Here is a 20300-nt window from a genome sequence, read left to right on the forward strand (position 1 = left end):
CCCAAAGAAGCTTCCATATAATATAAAGCACTTACGATTAAAAGTAAGATAAGCCTGCATAGAGACATTTTAAAATATAGAAAAATTAAGCTTCGTATTTTTCTAACTATTTTGCAGATATTTTATGTTGCACTGAACTAAAATATAATTTAGCCTCTTTTGTCTAAAATCTTGTAATACTTTATCTAATTATGCAATTTTCTGAATATATTTTCTTTTTCATAACTTTGAAACGGCCGCAGTTTCTGACCCAGTTTTCACCCACCGCTGAAATAAAAAAAAACGCTCTTATTAATTTTTTATTAGTCTTACCAAATATATTATAAAATTTATTAAGTCTCCATGACCCTTAAGTAACTACAGCGCTCCCAAAGTGATAATGCGTATAGAAATTTTCGTAACTTTTCGGCAAGGGTCGTATTTCCCGAGCGTCGAAAGTCGTCGCTGCAAACACTGTTTAAACTTAACATTAACACAAAACAACAGCGGCATTGTCACATGGTCTTGTCTACAACGTTAGGAAAAGCCAGCTGGTAATATTTAAAACTAAAGGTTGTAACTTGGACTCGGTGCCAACTGTGACTCTGAACGGAGGGGCTCTTACCAGAGTGTCGTCTTTCAAGTATATTGACCATAATATGGTGACTGAGGACTTGAAAGACGACTGTGACATTGAAAGGGAACGGAGAGCGATGGCAGTCCGATGTAACATGTTGGCCCGCAGATTTGCACGATGTAGTAAAGAAGTTAAATTAACTCTCTTCAGAGCCTTTTGTCAATCTATGTGTACGTGCAATCTGTGGGTTGACTACACACCGCTGCGTGTAGCGGGGCTTACAACGCTCTCCGAGTCCAATATGCGCTAAGAGTGATGTTGGGGCTTCCGCGATTCTGCAGCGCATCAAATATGTTTGCTCAAACTCACACTGATGGCTTTCAAGCCGTTATACGAAAGTGAGTATCTTCTTTGATGAGTAGAGTTCGCGCAAGCAAAGTAGAGTGTCCAATCATGCGACATTGGGTGCACATTCATGTTTACGTGCCCAGTGCTGCTGGTAGGCCACGAAGATATTTTAACTAATTATAACTAATTATATAATTTCTGAGTACTAACATACATAGTTTGTAATAAAATAATTATTGTATAATTACTAACAACTTATGGACTTCAGTCTGAAATAAACATTTTTATTTTATTATTTATACTAAAAGTGAATAAAATAGTAAATATTATATAATATAGCTATAATTTACATCACAGTATGAATTTTTACATAAGGGTATAATTTACCCTGCCACATTCTTCGCGTAACTTTTTTTCACCACATTCTCGCCGGGTTAAAGGGACAAGTTAACATCCTAAAGTATTATCACTTTGTTTTGTTACACGCTGTTATAGAATGTGTATGTATGTATGAATTATGAACAGCTGACGATTATTTTTCTTTAATATTTCAGAAAAATGGAGATTTTCGAAAAAAATTATGGCAGTATTGAGCCGACAATTGCCGAGTACTACAAGGGGAAGTCTATTTTCATCACTGGTGGCACAGGTTATTAAAATAATAATTAAAATCGGCAAAGTACGAGTTGGACTCGTGTACGAAGGGTTCTGTACCATTCCAGAGCAATAATTGTGTTTTTTATGTGATTCCCTTAATAATTTATATGAATTTTATTATTAACTAGCTTTTGCCCGCGGCTTCGCTCGCGTGAAATTCGAAAATCGTGTACAATACGAATATTCTTGCAAATCTCCTTTAGAAACATGATGTTTTTCCAAGACCAAAAGTAGCCTATGTTACTCTCTATCCTTTCAACTAAGTCGATGCCAAAAATCAAGTCAATTGGTTGCTTCGTTAGGCTGCGAAGAAAGGACAAACAAACAAATACACTTTCGCATTTATAATATTAGTATGGATAGCTGTTTTCCACGACTTCGTAGGCGTTACCATAGTATAATAACGGAAATGGATAATTCTCTCCTTTTTATGGTCCCTTACTCAAATGGTAAAAAACGGAACCCGAGTACAAAGATATAATATCAGCCTGTCCGTCTGTCCATATCCAGGCAAAGCCTCCCTCATATTAATCAAATGACACTCGAAATCTGTATGTTTCACATGTTTCACTATTAATTAATAAGTTAGTTTGTTCCTAAGGAATAAAAATTAAAACTCAACACTAACGACGCAACATGTTTTTGCTTGGCAACATTACCAGGAGGGGGGGGGGGGGGTATGGGGGGGCGCAGCCCCCCCAAGTACTGGCCGGAGGCAAAGCCTCCCGCATGTTAATCAAACGACACGCAAAATCTGCATGTTTAGTTTTGGTTAGATTAATTTCACTTTTAATAAATAACTTACTTTGATTCTAAAGAAGGAGAAGTAAAACTCAACACTAACGACGCAACACCAATTTGCTTCGCAACATTACCAGGAGCGGGGGGTTTGGGGGGGGGGGGGGGGGGGGCGCAGCCCCCCCAAGTAAGGGCATGGGCAAAGCCTCCCGCATATTAATCAAACGACACGCAAAATCTGCATGTTTAGTTTTGGTTCTATTAATTTCACTTTTAATAAATAACTTTGTTTGATCCTAAAGGAGAATTAAAACTCAACACTAACGACGCAACATGTTTTTGCTTGGCAACATTACCAGGTGCCGGGGGGGGGTTTGGGGCGACGCAGATGCTAAGTTTGGATAAGGCATATATATCTGCAAAAACCGTATTCAAATCGGATCAGTAGTTTTCGTGTTAAAGAAAAAAGTTTTATACAAAATCTTGCCCCCTCTTTTGTCCCCTTAGAGGGGTGAGGGGAAAAATTTTATACACCAGATATTAAATTGAAAATACAGTTTATAATATTATGATGTAAGTTTATTCAAGAAAAAAGTTTGATACAAAATCTGCCCCCCCTTTGGTCCGTTTGAGAGGTGGGGGGGAAAAATTTTAAACACCAGATATGAAGTTGGAAGAAGACAAATATATCTGCGAAAACCATATTCAAATCGGATCAGTAGTTTTCATGTTAAAAAAAAGTTTGATACAATATCTGACCCCCTCTTCGGCCCCCTTAAAGGGGTGGGGGAAAAAATTTATACACCAGATGTTAAATTGGAAAATACAGTTAATAATATGAAGTTAGTCCATTGAAGAAAAAAGTTTGATACAAAATTTGACCCCCTCTTTGGTCCCCTTAGAGGGGTGAAGGGGGAAAAATTTAAACACCAGATGTTAAGTTGGAAGAAGATAAATATATCTGCGAAAACCGTATTCAAATCGGATCAGTAGTTTTCGTGTTAAAGAAAAAAGTTTGGTACAAAATCTTACCCCCTCTTTTGACCCCTTGGAGAGGTAGGGGGAAAAATTTTTGTACACCAGATGTTAAGTTGGGAGAAGACAAATATATCTGCGAAAACCGCATTCAAATCGGATCAGTAGTTTTCGTGTGATGCTGGAACAAACATACAGACAGACAGACAGACAGACAAAAAACTAACCACAGCTTTGGCTTCTATAGCGATGTAGTAACAGCCCCCGCTTCTTATTTTTTGGATATTTTTAATTTACAGAATTGTCATTTCTACAGTTTTATTATATGTGTAGAAGTATAAATAGGACTCTGTATTTTGTGAAAATTTCAAGATTACCAAAAATGGCTACAGGTAGACTGTTGCCATTTTTGTAAAACACATACAATCTGTGAAAATCTCAACTCTCTAGCTATTACCGTTCTTGAGATGCATCTTAGAGATAGACAGACGGCAAGACATCGAAGTCTTAGTGATAGGGTCCCGTACCCTTTGGGTACGGCAAAAATGTGATTATTTACTTTGTACGAGTACGGCACACAATATCTTGTGCAGTGTTCACCCTTATTTCATCCACATACTTAAAATATCACTCTAATATATTTCTATATTATTTCAGGCTTTTTAGGAAAATTGCTCATAGAAAAGCTTCTTTATGCTTGTCCAGATTTGAAACAAATCTTCGTTTTCGTGCGAGATAAAAAAGGAGTACATCCTGAAAAAAGAATTGCAGCACTGTATAATAGTACCGTAAGTAAATAATATAGATAATAATTATACCCATTGTAATATGAAGTATCACCTTAGCTTTAGTTAACGCTCGAATTAGTATCACGTCACCTCTTTCATTTTTCTTATGAGTGGAAGAGAAGACATTACATTTTAACAAGCTGTTAACACTAACAGACGTTGGTGAAATTGGGGCTAAGACCCAGTTTCATCAAGCAATGTTAAATAAATAACGGCTTGTTAAATCAGTTAACGGCCTGTTAGAGCTATCGAGCGTTCCACCATACGCTAATGTCATGTCAAATCGCCTAACACGGTGTTAAATTTTAATTCCTGTTGGGGAGGTCCGTTAAATATATAACAGGCCGTTATAATAGTCAAAACAACAACTTTTTAAAGACAATATCCAATATCAATAAAAGTTGTATGTAAATATTTGCACTTCATGCAAATATTTACATAGGCGGGCTTAACAACCAACCAACCTTAGGGTGATGATCAGAATGTAGAAAAGGCGCATTCTAAAGCAATATTAGTTAAAATATTATGATGTAATAAATAGTTTTAAATAATGATTTGAAATGCTAAATAGTTTTAAATAATGAAGATTGTGTTGTAATTTTGTGTTAAATATGAAGCAACTTAGTGCCGCACTATATTTAAAGACTTTTAATTTTTTACTTTAATTTATTAATTAATAATTGATTTAAATGGCGATAAACTTTTGCCAGGGAGTTAGTTGCATTTTAAAAAGTCAAAATTGAAAATATTATATTTTTCAGTGCTTCGATCGACTTAGAAATGAAAGAAGCGGATTATTTCAGTCTAAAGTGACTGTCGTGCCTGGGAATATGATCGAAAATAACTTAGGTATGTATGCGAGACTGACGACGTGTTATATTATGATGACATTTTTAATTTTTTCGCTAATTTAAGAGCGCACCTGACCCTAACTTGACTACATACTTAAACCTAGATCTCAAAATCTGTAAGGTCTAGAAAACTGATTTTTTGACACAAGTAACTTCAGTTCAGAAGATTAAAATATGCTCAAGTTGAAAACACGATTACTGAAAAAATGCTCGATAGTTTCTTTTTTTACAAAAACCTTGTTTTAGACACATTTTTGCTTGGATCTTCGAAGTTTGCTGTCTTTTCTTTAATATTTTTTAATATCTAAAAAGGCATTAATAAAACCTAAATTTACTCAAAACACTTTTTTCATAATCAAATATAGTTCGTCTTTTATTCAAGTAAAACTAACTTGGCGATGACACCGCGCCGTCCTTTTTCACCTGGCATATGAAAGACGGGCGTGAGTGTGAAGAGAGAAAGACGATGTTTGATTTTTTGAGTCAGGAGCGCTCCTAACACTCTTCACGTCTTGTTTAGAATTTACTTTAGAATCCTATAAATTTTCAAAATCTTGCAGGACTGAATGAAACCAGTCGGGCTTTAGTGACAGAAAATACTAATATCATAATTCATAGCGCTGCTACAGTGAGGTAAATTATAGTGTTTTCATAAAATTTGAAAAAAATAAAAATTAGCACTTGTAAAGTATAGTATTGCTTGTAAAATTGATTGAGTGGTTTAAGTCGTGCAGTCTAGTTTTAACTTACTTACTTATTTTTTTCCACCTAGATTTGACGAATCTTTGAAAGAATCATTCGATATCAATGTGTTGGGTGCATTAAGGCTGATCGAGCTAGCTCAAGATGTACACAATTTGGAGGTATTAAAATATTATACTAAGTAGATGATGGCCGCAACTCTGTTGCGCCAAAATGCGTTAATCGCGCGGGAACCGTACATTTTTTCGGAATTAAAATATCCTATGTCCTTTCCCGGGACTCAGAGTACCTCTATACCAAATTTCAGCAGAATCGGTTCAGCGGTTTGGGCGTGAAGAGGTAACAGACTGACACAATTTCGCATTTATAATAATATTCTATTAGCATAATGTTAGTATGGACATACAACATATTAGTTAGTAGGTACTATCAGAGAAGTTGATTCATAGGCAGATGGCGGACCTACGTAATTTCAACGACTTTGGAACAGACAGGAAGTTTTGGACACAGATACTTTCGCATTTATAATTTTTGTCTTGAAGTTTTTTCTGATTTTTTTTTTCTATAAACCTTACGGAGCCCGAGACCTTTCCAACGAATGCAAAACCATGGAAATCGGTTCGGGCGTTATAGCGTCAGGAAGGAAAACTCGATTTATTTTTATATATTAGACTAGCTGTTGCCCGCGACTTCGTCCGCGTCAGCAAAATGTGATAACAAAGATAATAAAAAAGAGAAACAAAATCCCCTTTTTAGGGTTACTAAGTTATAAAAAAGTGAAATATGTCCTCCTCCTTTTCGGAAGTCGGTTAAAAAGAAGCCTAAGCTATTCCTTACACTATCAGCTATGTGCCTAAAAAAGTCCCGTAAAAATCGCTCCAGCCATTTCAGAGATTAGCCGGAACAAACAGACAGACAGACAGACATACAGACAAAAATTGTAAAAAATGTTGTTTTGGTGTCAGTAAGTACCCTATATACAATCATATGCATTTAGTAAAAAATGGTTTTTTCTATATTACAAACAGACACTCCAATTTTATTTATATGTATGTGTTACGCTCAAAGACCGAAAACGCTCAGTGAGCGAAAAAAAGGCTCACAACGCGTTGTGGTAATAGTGAAACGGCCACGACGCGAAATTCGCGTCGTGGCCCCAGTGAAAACGGCCTCGACGCGTTCTGGTAATCACAGAAATACCACAAAGCGAAATTCGTGTCGTGGCTGACGTGCTATTCGACCACAACGCGTTGTGGTAATCGAGTAAAACCATGACGCGTTATGAGCATTTAAAAACAGCCACGACGCGAATTCGTGCTGTGGCGTGTGCAGTTACGCAGGAGTAATTTTATAGTGCCCAAGTGTGTGGGCAATACACAAGAGCACTCTGGCTTTAATGAAACCAGGCCAGTTTTAACATGTACACACTTAGGCACTATAAAATAACTCATGCGTACCTGGCCTGGTTTCATTGAAACCAGAGTGCTCTTGTCTATTGCACACACACTTGGGCACTATGAAATGACTTCTGCTCAACTGGCCTGGTTTCATTGAAACCAGAGTGCTCTTGTGTATTGCGCACACACTTGGGCACTTTATAATTACTCCTGCGTAACTGGCCTAGTTTCATTGAAACCAGAATGCTCTTGTGTATTGCGCACACACTTTTTTTTGAATGAAATAAGGGGGCAAACGAACAAACGGGTCACCTGATGGAAAGCAACTTCTGTCGCCCATGGACACTCGCAGCATCAGAAGGGCTGCAGATGCGTTGCCGGCCTTTTAAGAGGGAATAGGCTAATAGGGGAGGGTAGGGATGGTAAGGGAATAGGGGAGGGTAAAAAAAAAAGTGAGCGAGTTTACCGGAGGCCCAATCCCCTACCCGGTAGGGGATTGGGCCTCCGGTAAACCCACTCACTCGGCGAAACACAGCGCAAGCGCTGTTTCACGCCGTTTTTCTGTGAGAACGTGGTATTTCTCCGGTCGGGCCGGCCCGAACGAAGCATGGCTCTCCTACGTATAACCTCACACTTGGGCGCTATCAAATTACTCCTGAGTAACTAACCTGGTTTCAGAACGCGTCGTGGCCGTTTTCATTAGGACCACAACACGGATTCGCGTCGTGGCTGTTTTTAAATGCTCAGAACGCGTCATGGCTTTTCTCGATTACCACAACGCGTTGTGGTCGAATAGCATGTCAGCCACGACACGAATTTCGCTTTGTGGTATTTCTGTGATTACCAGAACGCGTCGTGGCCGTTTCACTATTACCACAACGCGTTGTGAGCCATTTTTTCGCTCATTGAGCGTTTTCGGTCTTTGAGCGTAACATATGTATAGATGTATAGATGTATAGATTAGTAGGTATATTAGTTAAGAGCTACAAATCATGAAATATTGTTTTAAATTAATGACAGAGCTACATTCACATCTCTACGGCATTTTGTAACCTGGATTACGAGGAGCAGATCCAAGAAAAAATTTATCCACCGGCGGCAGATTGGAGGAAGATAAGGGACATCGTTGACAACGTGGATCCGGAGGCTCTGCGGATTTTAACACCAAAGTATGTACTACTTCTCTTCTGTCATTTTTCAGGGTTCCGTACCCAAAGGGTAAAATCGGGACCCTATTACTAAGACTTCATTATCTCTCCGTCTGTCTGTCTCAATTTTTCAACTCTCTATCATGGTCAGACAACAGAGTTGAGTTAACCTCATAAAAAAAATACGCCAAAAAAATTTTGGCGTATTTTTGCTTTATAACGGTGCGGAACCCTTCGTGTGCGCGAGTCCGACTCGCCCTTGACCGATTTTTTATTTTAAGTTAATTGAGTCAACCAGATGAATGATGGCAGCGGTATCAAAAGTATTACTCTCTTCTTCTTCAGTGTCTAGAATCTACATGTATGTTTGTACGTTTCCTGGGATGTTCTGTTTATAAATACTATGATGCAAAAAATAGATGTTAGTTGATTCTGATATGCACACAAAATTATTACATGTTGTAATAATTTTGTGTGCAGCTGTATCGGTGAGCTCGTCAAAGTAATTTCTAAATAAGATGAAGCAATTATTGAAATGAAAATTTATTTTCCTAAATAAAAAAAATCTTATATCAGCTGTCCTTCTTCCTTTATTCAACTACGCATTACCATAATATTATATGCTATAAACAATATATTATTCTTTTAAAATGCAGGTTACTAGGAAAATTTCCCAACTCCTATGTCTTCACGAAGAATATGGCTGAGCATGTTGTTAATGAATACAGAGGAAAACTACCAGTTGTTATAGTCCGCCCGTCAATAGGTGAGTAATTATTTGTATTGTACTTACAGTAGGTTGGTCTAATATTACTAAAAACGTATTAAATAGAATTACATGAATTTAAAAATATGTAAATGCATTATATTATAATCTAATGTCGAGTAATGCTGACTCTTTATATTATCGTATAATATAATATGAATTATATCGTTTAAATTAATGTGATAGTAAATTCGTTCGTGAAATTCTAACACCACGTAAGTCAAAAACCAGCAACTTTTCAGGAGCGACAAAAAACTGATAGAATTTTGTAATATATATCATACTATAATGCGGATTTACTATTAACTATTTTACGAGTTTTTAGTGGCTGATAAGTGTTCCTAATTGGCAAAAAAGACGCGCCTTCCGATTTTTTAGCGAATTGCATTAAAACATCCAAATAGGCAAAAAGTTGCTTACGTGGTGTTAGAATTTCAATGACGTTATTATTTTTGTATTATCAAACGACTTCCAAAAAAGGAGGAGGTTCTATATTTAGCTGTATTATTATTTATTTAACTCGCTCTGTATGTACATTGTACGCGTAATAATGTTAATAATTAGGGTGGAATCTTTGAAGTCAATTTCAAAGTAGATAATAATATCTTTAACTGGTTAAGAGGATACAACAGGGGCTAGAGAAATGAAAAAAAAGTACGTGTAATATCTATAGCTGTCTCCCTTACCTCAAGCCTATACCGCAGAACGCGATAGAGACAACTGCAGAAAATCCAGAAAATCAACGATTCGTTGTCCCCTGATTCCTTCTCCAAAACTTAACCGATTTAAGTACTTTTTTCATTAAAGATTAAAAAAAGGCTTGAGCTGTGTTCCTATGTTTTGCTTTTTTTGTATAATCTAGCCAAATCTGTTTTCTGGACGTTTGAACACAGTGGAAAATCTGGCCATTTTTTTGGGTTTTTGAACGTTCATATCTTATTTCATAATTAAATTATGAAAAAAAAGAAAACATAGGGACATTGTATTAGTGGCCGTAGATATTCAGGAAAAAAATTATAACTCTACTAGCATTATCCAGGGAGGAAACAGGGGACAGCGTTTGTATGGAAAAAAGGGCGGTGTGGAATCCTCTTAAGCTTCAGCTCAACCACTCATGTTGTATACACGTGTAGCTTGGATGACATTGCACGATAAAGTGTGTGACATCATTTTGAATCCAATATGGTGGACCATCCAAGATGGCGGAATAGTTATTTCAATGCATTACTACAATATGGATACTAAATTATTAAAACTAGCTGTTTGACCGAGCTTTGCTCGGTATCCGATGAAAATGAAATTTTCTAGAAATGATTCCTAGGTAGATCGATTTATCGCCCCCGAAACCCCCTATATACTAAATTTCATGAAAATCGTTGGAGCCGATTCCGAGATTCCAATTATATATATATATATATATATATATATATATATATATATATATATATATATATATATATATATATATATATATATATATATATATATATATATATATATATACATATACTAGAATTGCTCGTTTAAAGATATAAGATATGAAAGGGCTTGTTGAGTGTAACATCATTTTAAATCTAATAAGTATAGTTGACCATCGTAGCTTGAAAACTAATGTGACGTCATTCTACATCCAATATCATCCAAGATAGAGGAATAGTTATTTTTAACTAGATGACCGTTGCGTTGCGCCAAAATTTGTTTATCGCGCGGGAACCTTATTTTTTCGGGATTGAAGTATACGTGGGAGAGCCATGCTTCGGCACGAATGGGCCAGCTCAACCGGAGAAATACCACGTTCTCAGAGAAAACCGGCGTGAAACAGCGCTTACGCTGTGTTACGCCGAGTGAGTGAGTTTACCGGAGGCCCAATCCCCTACCCTATTCCCTTCCCTACCCTCCCTATTCCCTTCCCTTCTCATCCCTACCCTCCGCTATTACCCTATTTCCTCTTAAAAAGCCGGCAACGCACCTGCAGCTCTTCTGATGCTGCGAGTGTCCATGGGCGACGGAAGTTGCTTTCCATCAGGTGACCCGTTTGCTCGTTTGCCCCCTTATTTCATAAAAAAAAATCCTCTATCTTAATCTGACAAATTGTCAAAATGTGAATATTAAAAAAAAAAATTTTAACCCACCACATGAAAAATATGATTTCTATACTATGATGACTAGACACATGTCGGAAGCCTATACAAGCTGAATCTGAATTCTGACATGCTCGAGCTAGTCCCGAAATCCCCTCTTCCGCTCCCCAACTATTGGTTGGATACCGTTGTCGATCCTGCGACACAGGACCAAGTGTGTGGTGGGCCAACGCCCGTTTTTTTTTTGAAAAACTGTCTGTATTTTTCCGGATTTGTCCTAGTTTAGAGGGCATCTAGGGTCCATCCGGCGTAGTTTTTAAAACGTGTTCCGTTGGAAATTCGGACTTCTGTTGAGAAAAATCAAACATCAGGGACTTGAGTTGATCAGATTTTTACAAATTCTTGTTGGAAAATAATGACTTTTTTTTGAAAATTTTATGAGATAAACAAACTGAAAAACCAGAGATAACTATAAAAAAAATCAAAAACTTTTTGTAAAAAAAAACTTATTTTAAGAGCGTTTAAATAAACCTTTTTTTTGTATTTATTTTGATTTTAATTTAAAAACACCGTGCGTTTACAGTTACAGGATGTTTGTCGGAGCCCTCTCCGGGATGGATAGACAACTTTAACGGCCCCGCAGGACTGTCCACTGCCTCCGCACAAGGTGAAGTGAAATTACATTATTATTTTCTTTAGAAAATATACCTACAGGGTGTAATAAAACAGAGTGTCACTTTTATATGGGAAAACTCGTTACCCATACAATTAAAAAATATTGGTATTTCAGCGCTGCTACTTTCACAGTGAACTCTCTACAAGGAACACGTACACACCCTAAAGTATTATCACTTAGTTTTGTTACACCATGTATACGGATACGAGGTTGCAACTGCGGAAACAAAAAAGTTTGCGATAGTTTCGTAATGGCCTTAATAATATTTTAGGTGTACTTCGAGCTGCATTTGCTGATCCAGATGCAAAATCGGACTACGTGCCAGCCGATGTAGTCGTGAAAGGAACTCTTGTGGCTGTATGGGTGAGGGGTATCAAAAGGTACGTTCAATGATCATTAATTACTTCTAGGTATATTTATTTGTAGCTGCGGTAGGTTCTATCGTACCCGCAACTCTGCCGCGATGAGTGAAGCGCCATGGGGTTTTAGTGGGTGGACTACGCAGGAGTCCCACATACCCCAGCCGATATCCCCAATTTGCCGGGGATGCGTACTTTCATTTCCCCATGTTCAAAAAAAAGGTATAATTTTGTGTGCAACAGTCCGAAGTTCGGTGGAGCTTAGATAGTAATAAACACTGCGCTACAAAAATTTTATAATATACAAGATGTAACCGTGGATTATGGAATAAATATTATACTAATGGGTGTAACAAAACTAAGTGATATATTTAGGGCTTAAGCGCTCCGCCCTGCTTACACAGTGAACTCAATACAGGCGACTCATACACACTCTAAAGCCCGTCACAGACTTAGCTATAATATATATTAATATACCGTACTATAATTTATATTATAGTAGCTACCGGAAATATATATTATAGCTGAGTGTGCGATCACGCGAAAATTAGTATAGAAAATATAGTCATATGCCTAGCTATAAAAATATTAATATATATTATAGCTATTAGTCTGTGATGGGCTTAAAGTATTATTACTTAGTTCTGTTATACCCCGTATATTTTGATTCAAGCCATATGCATTTATACCTTACAGATTAGAAAAAAATACAGATGAGGTCATAGTATACAACGCGTGTGCAGGGAAAGAACTAAGCATGTCGGTGATTGAAGTTCACGCTAACGGGAAACAAGCCACACCGATTATAGCTCTAGAGCAAACATTGCGCCCTTGCAACACGACGTATTACAAGAATAGGCCGATTTTCTATATAAATGTAAATACTTTCTTCTGAAACCTTAATCTGTTTATGATACAAAACCTTTTTTTTTCTTGAAAATATGTACTTAATGAGTGTTCAATATATTGTATTCGGTTGTTTAATAACATCTTGCTGGTAATGTACAATGTAATATAATAATATTATGTATAAAGTATGTTATACACATAAATTAACCACATTTATATGTGGTCCTTATAATATGTCTCCATTTAGTTTTCGTTGACACTTGGGTCAATTCAACCGCAACGCGACGAGGCGAGGCGAGGCGCGGCATCTACGCGTCGCGTTGCGGTCTAAATTAACCCTTAAGAGGGCGACTAACCCCAAAAATCAAACATCGTCCTTCTCTCTTCACACTCACGCCCGTCTTTCATATGCCAGGTGAAAAAGAACGACGCGGATTCATCGCCAAATTAGTTTTTTCTCAATAACTCGATAAATATACAACATTTTAAAAATCCGCTAGGTCGATCTCTCAATGATAGAATTTTATACAATTATTATTATTATTATATGGCAATAAATGAAAAATTCGTGAAAATAAAGAAGCATCTTTGTGATTTTCTTCTATCGAGAAAATTTTAAGATACTTATCGTGTTTTTGCTCGGATCGAATTCTCGGAAATATAATGCAGTATCTAATTTTAGAAAATGAAACAATTCGGGGCTTATTTTCAAGTATAAAAATGAATTATAAAATCGACACTTTAAGGTTAGAGGGTTAGTCGCCCCTTAAGTATATGTATATATATATATATAAGATAATGTGTGATATCACTTTCAGAACCTGTGACTGAATTAATGTTTTTTTTTCAGATGTTAATATCTAATTTGCTCCCAGCTATTGCGGTAGATCTAGTTTTTCGAGCGCTCGGCAAAAAGCCTAAGTAAGTCATATAGGTAAATATTATAATACACATGCGATCGGAATTCACCCGAAATAATAATTATTAACAATATTATGTTTCCCGACACCAGTATCAGAGCCTTTAATAATATTATTACGATGTATGCATATTTTATCGACAAATTGCAATGACGTTCAAATATCGATATCCCGATCGACAATAGAGATAACTTTTAAAAACATCTTAGACAAATTGGTTTTCTTTTTTTTTGTAAAAAACTTATAATTTCATTTTACTTTTCACTCTACTGATAAGGCTATTTGGAATGGGACCAAAACTAAGTGCCATGTTAATTTCTGTGTATATTCTTATATTTATTACTAGCTTACGTGGGAGAGCCATGCTTCGGCACGAATGGGCCGGCTCGACCGGAGAAATACAACGTTCTCACAGAAAACCGGCGTGAAACAGCGCTTGCGCTGTGTTTCGCCGAGTGAGTGAGTTTACCGGAGGCCCAATCCCCTACCCTATTCCCTTCCCTACCCTCCCCTATTCCCTTCCCTTCCCTTCCCATCCCTACCCTTCCCTATTACCCTATTCCCTCTTAAAAGGCTGGCAACGCACCTGCAGCTCTTCTGATGCTGCAAGTGTCCATGGGCGACGGAAGTTGCTTTCCATCAGGTGACCCGTTTGCTCGTTTGCCCCCTTATCTCATAAAAAAAAAATAGCTGTTGCCCGCGACTTCGTTCGCGTGGACTTTAGTTTATAATAGTTGTTCCCGTACATCGATTGAGTCGTTTACGCGCAAATCAGAAAAGTATATTGTGTGGGAACCACACACTTTTTCGGGACAAAAAACATGGGCGACGGAAGTTGCTTTCCATCAGGTGACCCGTTTGCTCGTTTGCCCCCTTATCTCATAAAAAAAAAATAGCTGTTGCCCGCGACTTCGTTCGCGTGGACTTTAGTTTATAATAGTTGTTCCCGTACATCGATTGAGTCGTTTACGCGCAAATCAGAAAAGTATATTGTGTGGGAACCACACACTTTTTCGGGACAAAAAACATTCCTTGTCCCAGATTCAAATAACGTTCCGCGCACCTTCGCCCGCGTAAATTAGATATTTCACAGACAAATTCTTCGCTCTTATTAGTCCTTAGCGTGATAAAATATTGCTTCCTTCCTTCCTCGATAAATGGGCTATCTAACACCGAAAGAATTTTTCAAATCGGACTAGTAGTTCCTGAGATTAGCGCGTTCAAACAAACAAACAAACAAACTCTTCCCAATTATAATATTATAGTATAGATTAAAATATAGTCATAGTATAATTTATCATAAATGTTTTACTTAATTTGTAGATTAATAAAAGTGCAACGTCGCACTCTAATGGCGAATATAGCCCTGGAATATTTCATGGTGCGCTCGTGGCATTTCGTAAATGATAATTTCATGAGCCTGCGCTCGATGCTCAAGCCGCACGATCGGAAACAATTCTTCTTCTCGTCAAAGGGAGTCCAGTCGCTGGAAAATATGGTGAACATCGGTCTGAGAATCAGAAAAGATCTTCTGCATCAAGACGAAAAAACATTGCCCAAATGGAAGAAAATTTATGAATGGTATGTTTAGTTTCAATAACCCCGACACGTATTTTAAAATATGAATTATTATTGAATAAATAAAAATTGTAGTGACATGTACATTAGAGCAAATATGATCGCTCGCAGGTTCGCGTGCTGCACAACAGAAGTTAAATTAACTCTATTCAGGGCTTTCTGCACCAGCTTCTACACGTGTAGCCTGTGGGTTGATTATACGCTCTTCGCATACAGTATAATAACGCTTTTAGAGTGCTGCTGGCGCTGCCGCGGTACTGCAGCGCGTCGGGGATGTTTGCCGACGTCCGCGTGGATTGTTTTTATACGACCATGCGGAAGCGGTGCACATCTCTGGCGCGCAGGGTGAGGGGCAGCGACAACACCATTCTAAAAGTGTTAGCAAATAGGTTTGACTTTGAGTATATGAATCATTGTTCGATGATTCATATGCATAAAGTCACCTTGCGCATGTGAATCGTTGAGCTGTGGTTCTTATGCTCAAAGTCTACTTTTGATAATTCTATATTTAATTCAATCTTAATATTATTTTAATTTGAAAATATAATACTTAGTTAAATTTAATTGTAATTTAAAAATATGACCTGTTGATGGGTTGAAATAAAGATTTATTTATTTATTTATTTATTATTTGTCCACACTGTGCCTTTTTCTGTTCGTCAAGGGCATGCGTTATAGCGCAGTCAACAGCGAACGTGAGGCATGCCCGCGACGCATGCCCTCTGACCGTATCCAAAACTTCAAAAATGACAATATTGGCGTTGCGTTCCTTGACGCATTCAATTATTGAATGCGCCAATATGAAAGTTGATGACGAAAATTGAAGATGAAAGTGCACAGTGTGGACATAACCGTAGACCATGGAAGGCCACGCTTCTTTGAAGGTCAACTATTAAAAAAGTCATAGTTATCGTTATGGTAAGATATTATACTATTTCTGCTACACATTTACATCTATCAAACTTAAGGCCACAAACGCGGCGGCGCGGGCGAGTCGATCGCGCCGCAATAGGCATGATGACTATTTTTTTTTCTTATCGGTAATTGAAAGACACTTAAAAAATAGAAACATCGTTGAAGGAATGACTCTAATAGCTTAAAAATTCACCAAGATATGACAATTCAAATATCTCATAAAAAAGACCTGCCCGAAACGCTCCATACAAAGTGCTACGAAAGTATGACGTCAGTCTTTCGTAGTTTGTACGCATCGGGAGACAACTTTGTTCGACAGGTAAGTATATTAAATATTGCGTTTATGAAAGTGGTTTCATAACAAAAGTTGCTTTTAATTGCATAAGTTATCGAATTGTATACAAATATTAAGAAATTTAATTTAAAAAAAAATCGACTTGAATATCCAACTTTGAAGGCGCATAACAAAAAAAATACAAATGCTATCAAGCTGAAATTTTGGGAACACTTATTTTTTACCGTGATTTCTTTATTTTATTAACAAAATTCGCTAATCTTTGACCTTGTCATCATCCCTATTGCACCTCCGTGGTCTAGTGGTTAGAGCGTCGCTCTCGACTCCGGAGGTCGTGGGTTCGAATCCCGCGTTGGAAACATATTATTTCCAAGTTTGGTTAGGACAATGCAGGCTGATCACCTGATTGTCTGACAAGTAAGATGATCCATGCGTCGGATGGGCATGTAAAAAGTCGGTCCTGCGCCTGATCTCTCGCCAGTCGTGTCGGTCTTCCGTCCCACTGGGTTATGAGAGTAAAAGGAATAGAGAGTGCTCTTGTGTACTGCGCACACACTTGGGCACTATAAAATTACTCCTGCGTACCTGGCCTGGTTTCAATGAAACTGGCCACCGTCACCGAAACCGGTGTGGGGAGTATTATTATTGTGGCTGTGCGATCTCACTTATTTACACGAATTATTATGCAATATAATTGACGGTCTAGGGTTAAAATTGAACGTCTTTCAATCTTATTGTCGAATAAATTGTTCAATGTTCAATGATATTGCACCAAAAAATTAATCGTCTAGGGGCCCACTAAGTGTTTCAGTAATTTGTATACAATATTTTTTTTGTTTTCAGGGAGGTGTTCATTGACGCAGTAGTGACATACATATTCTGCGTTTGTGTTTTTGGGTGGTTAACATACAAGTTCTTGAAAGTCTGGAATATATAGATCATAATAATATTAAATTGTAATTTATTAAAATAAAGTTTATATTAATTTGTAACTTTTAATTTCCAAACTGCATCATCAGATATTATATTTTATGTTTAGATACTAATTCGGCTCATTTTCTGTTCCCGAATATTCTTTTTCTGAGATGTTTCTCAGAAAAGATCTAACTATCAGGACAAGACACCGCTGTGACAGAAAATATAATATATTAAGTACCTATATACATTTTTATAAACCTGTTTTACAGTTATATAATAGGCCTCACTCAAAAATATTATTATATGAGTAAATTTTAATTTAATGAAGGTGTCATAAACAAAGTATTCTGTCAAACTCTTCTTTAAATTTAAGTCAAGTTATAATTAAAATACGTGTCTGGACCATAAAGTTAAATATACCTAGCGGAATAGAGCAACAATCTCGAGCTGTCAAAAGAAACCAAAATTGGTTTCATCTGTGTGTAAAAATATGTGTACGTATATGTCGCAGTCCACTGGTTAAAATAGCCGTTCAATCAAACAGCTAGCCCTTTGACTGAACAACGCCATTCAATCACACGGCTATATGTCGTTTAGCCGACTTGTGGACTGCAACGTTCAACACTACAGCTAGACGACGCTTAGCTAACTAACTAATGGTCAACTAAGCTGACCATTAGTTAAGTGTTATTATTACACAAGCGCAATGATAATAAGCAGAAAAATTGTATTCTAACTCATTTTGAAAACCATAAATGCAATTAATACCTTGGTTTGGCTTTGTTTTGGCTTGGTTTGGGAATGGCGTTGTTCGGTCAAAGGGCTAGCTGTTTGACTGAACGTCTATTTTAACCAGTTGGTTGCGACATATACATTTACACAAGCATGATTGAACATGATTTCTATGAGATTAAAATGTCAACGTGCGGCACGTGCCGACTGGACGTCAAAAAAAGAGTGCTGCTGTCATGTATCAGACGTCTCTTTTAACCACGCAGTATTACTGATAGTGACATCTCGCTTGCTCAGGCCTTTGTTTCTCTATTCCGCTAGGTATATTAACTTTATGGTCTGGACGGGGCTAATATAATATGATAATATTATTGTATTAAAATAGTTTCTGGTTACATAGTAGTTATACTTCATTATACATATTATATACGATACCTACATTATGCAGAATACTTAAAAGCCCTGATAGACGTTCGAACTTAAAGCAGGCTCGCGTCGGTGATAGACGTACGAACTTTAAGCACGCGGGTTTTAAGTTAGCGAACTTACTCGGCTCGACGTCGGTGTTAAGGCATCCATTACACACGAGAATGGCTCACACTGGATTACCATGTCCTCAGGCTCGCAGCAGCTTCGAGCAAAATTCCAAGATGGCGAACTTGCGCGGCAATCTTTAAGTAGGTACGTGGTTTTTAGGTGACACACAGGCGATTAAGGCCGTTATAAATAGTCACTACTTAAGATGCGACCTGGTCTCAAGACGCGGTTCGGCTCTGTGATTGGTTCAAATTTTGACAGCCAACCAATCACGGAGCCTGAACCGTGTCTTGAGACTGAGATGCATCTTGAGTACTGACTATTGATACCGGCCTAAGATCGTCGAACCATAAGTCCGCGTACTTGCTCGCACGTCTGTCACCCCTTTAAAACGCGTCGGGGCTCGCGGGGATCAAGTAAACACTAAACAGCTCACAGTCAAGTACATAAGCCTTTAGTCTAAAACTCTAAACTAATGCATAACAAGTATTATATTATTAGTTTTAAGTTTTTACATCGCGTCGGTGTTACTTCATAATTCATATTAGCAACTAGAAATAAATAACATTACGATAAATGTTTAGCATTTTTTTACTGGCTTTTTGTACCGTGTACTAACGTGATATGTGATAACAACATTAAAATATATAATTTATTTAATAGAACAACAAACTTTTTTGAACTTTATTTAATGTTCTACAGGAATGAAGTCATTAATTACGGAATCGTTAGATATTAATTACTGCTTGGCCTCAGTTAGCCTCACCAGCTCCGCCTACATTTCGCACAACCTTGCGAAATGTGTTTATAACGATACAGGAGCGCCACCCATATCCTTTTCACTATCGGTTTCCTCGTTCCCTATCAGCTAGTAGGCAATGATTGATGCTTCGTAAAAAATGTTCCAATATGCAATTTAATGCCAAATCTCGGTCGAGGCTCGTAATTATTAAGTCATTAATCTCTCGCTACCGATAAAGAACAAGAAAATAATTTCCTTATATTGTAGTATCAACAAAATCAACGGAAATTACAAATAAAGCAGCTCGACAGGAGATACTGGGTTTCCGCTATCAATCTCGGTGGAACAATACGCTGGCAGCCCTGTGGCCGCACGGGACGGCCTGTGAATCCTGTGATAGCTGAGATAATAAGTCACGAGACTAGATTCAAGACTAGTCGTGGTAGATATGAGATCTGACCTTTTTCATGTAACAAAATAAATGATATTAGAAAATATGTAGAGAACAAAAACACACAAGCCAATTATTATTATTGTTAATAATTAATAGTTAGATTGACAATTATGCATATAATTAATTATTGTTTGAATGAATCTTGCTTATAAAATAATGAGGATATATATTGATTCTAATGCGATTGTAACAAATTCCGATTTAATTATAATTTCATAATTTTCCATTCAAAATAAAAATTGTATTTCATCACCTATATGATATTAGGATTACTACTAATTTATAAAATCTAGGTCATGCTGCTAATGAGATACCTAA

At 37.2% G+C, this 20300-nt stretch overlaps 1 protein-coding gene and 1 long non-coding RNA gene across 2 annotated transcripts; both read left to right on the top strand.

Moving 5' to 3' along the window:
• The first annotated feature begins 1462 nt into the window (after window positions 1-1462).
• Window positions 1463-13748, top strand: LOC121729042 (fatty acyl-CoA reductase 1-like). Its single transcript, XM_042117430.1, has 11 exons — window positions 1463-1553; window positions 3932-4062; window positions 4824-4911; window positions 5474-5546; window positions 5686-5776; window positions 8033-8181; window positions 8817-8926; window positions 11591-11674; window positions 11955-12063; window positions 12739-12885; window positions 13742-13748. The coding sequence occupies exons 1-11, from the start codon at window positions 1463-1465 to the stop codon at window positions 13746-13748; spliced, it is 1080 nt and encodes a 359-aa protein (XP_041973364.1).
• Window positions 13749-13782: 34 nt separating this feature from the next.
• LOC121728829 lies at window positions 13783-15395 on the top strand. Its single transcript, XR_006035871.1, has 2 exons — window positions 13783-13812; window positions 15135-15395. It is a non-coding gene; the product is annotated as an uncharacterized LOC121728829 (long non-coding RNA).
• Window positions 15396-20300: the final 4905 nt, after the last annotated feature.

This window comes from Aricia agestis, chromosome 7, assembly GCF_905147365.1.
Source record: "Aricia agestis chromosome 7, ilAriAges1.1, whole genome shotgun sequence".
NCBI lineage: Eukaryota > Metazoa > Arthropoda > Insecta > Lepidoptera > Lycaenidae > Aricia > Aricia agestis.

Bases quoted from the DNA above. Each gene is read 5' to 3' on its own strand.
- LOC121729042 (XM_042117430.1), top strand. From the start codon at position 1,463: ATGGAGATTTTCGAAAAAAATTATGGCAGTATTGAGCCGACAATTGCC. The intron at 8,182-8,816 runs GTATGTACTACT...TTTAAAATGCAG, and splicing joins CTGCGGATTTTAACACCAAA to GTTACTAGGAAAATTTCCCA. The intron at 12,064-12,738 runs GTACGTTCAATG...TATACCTTACAG, and splicing joins TGGGTGAGGGGTATCAAAAG to ATTAGAAAAAAATACAGATG.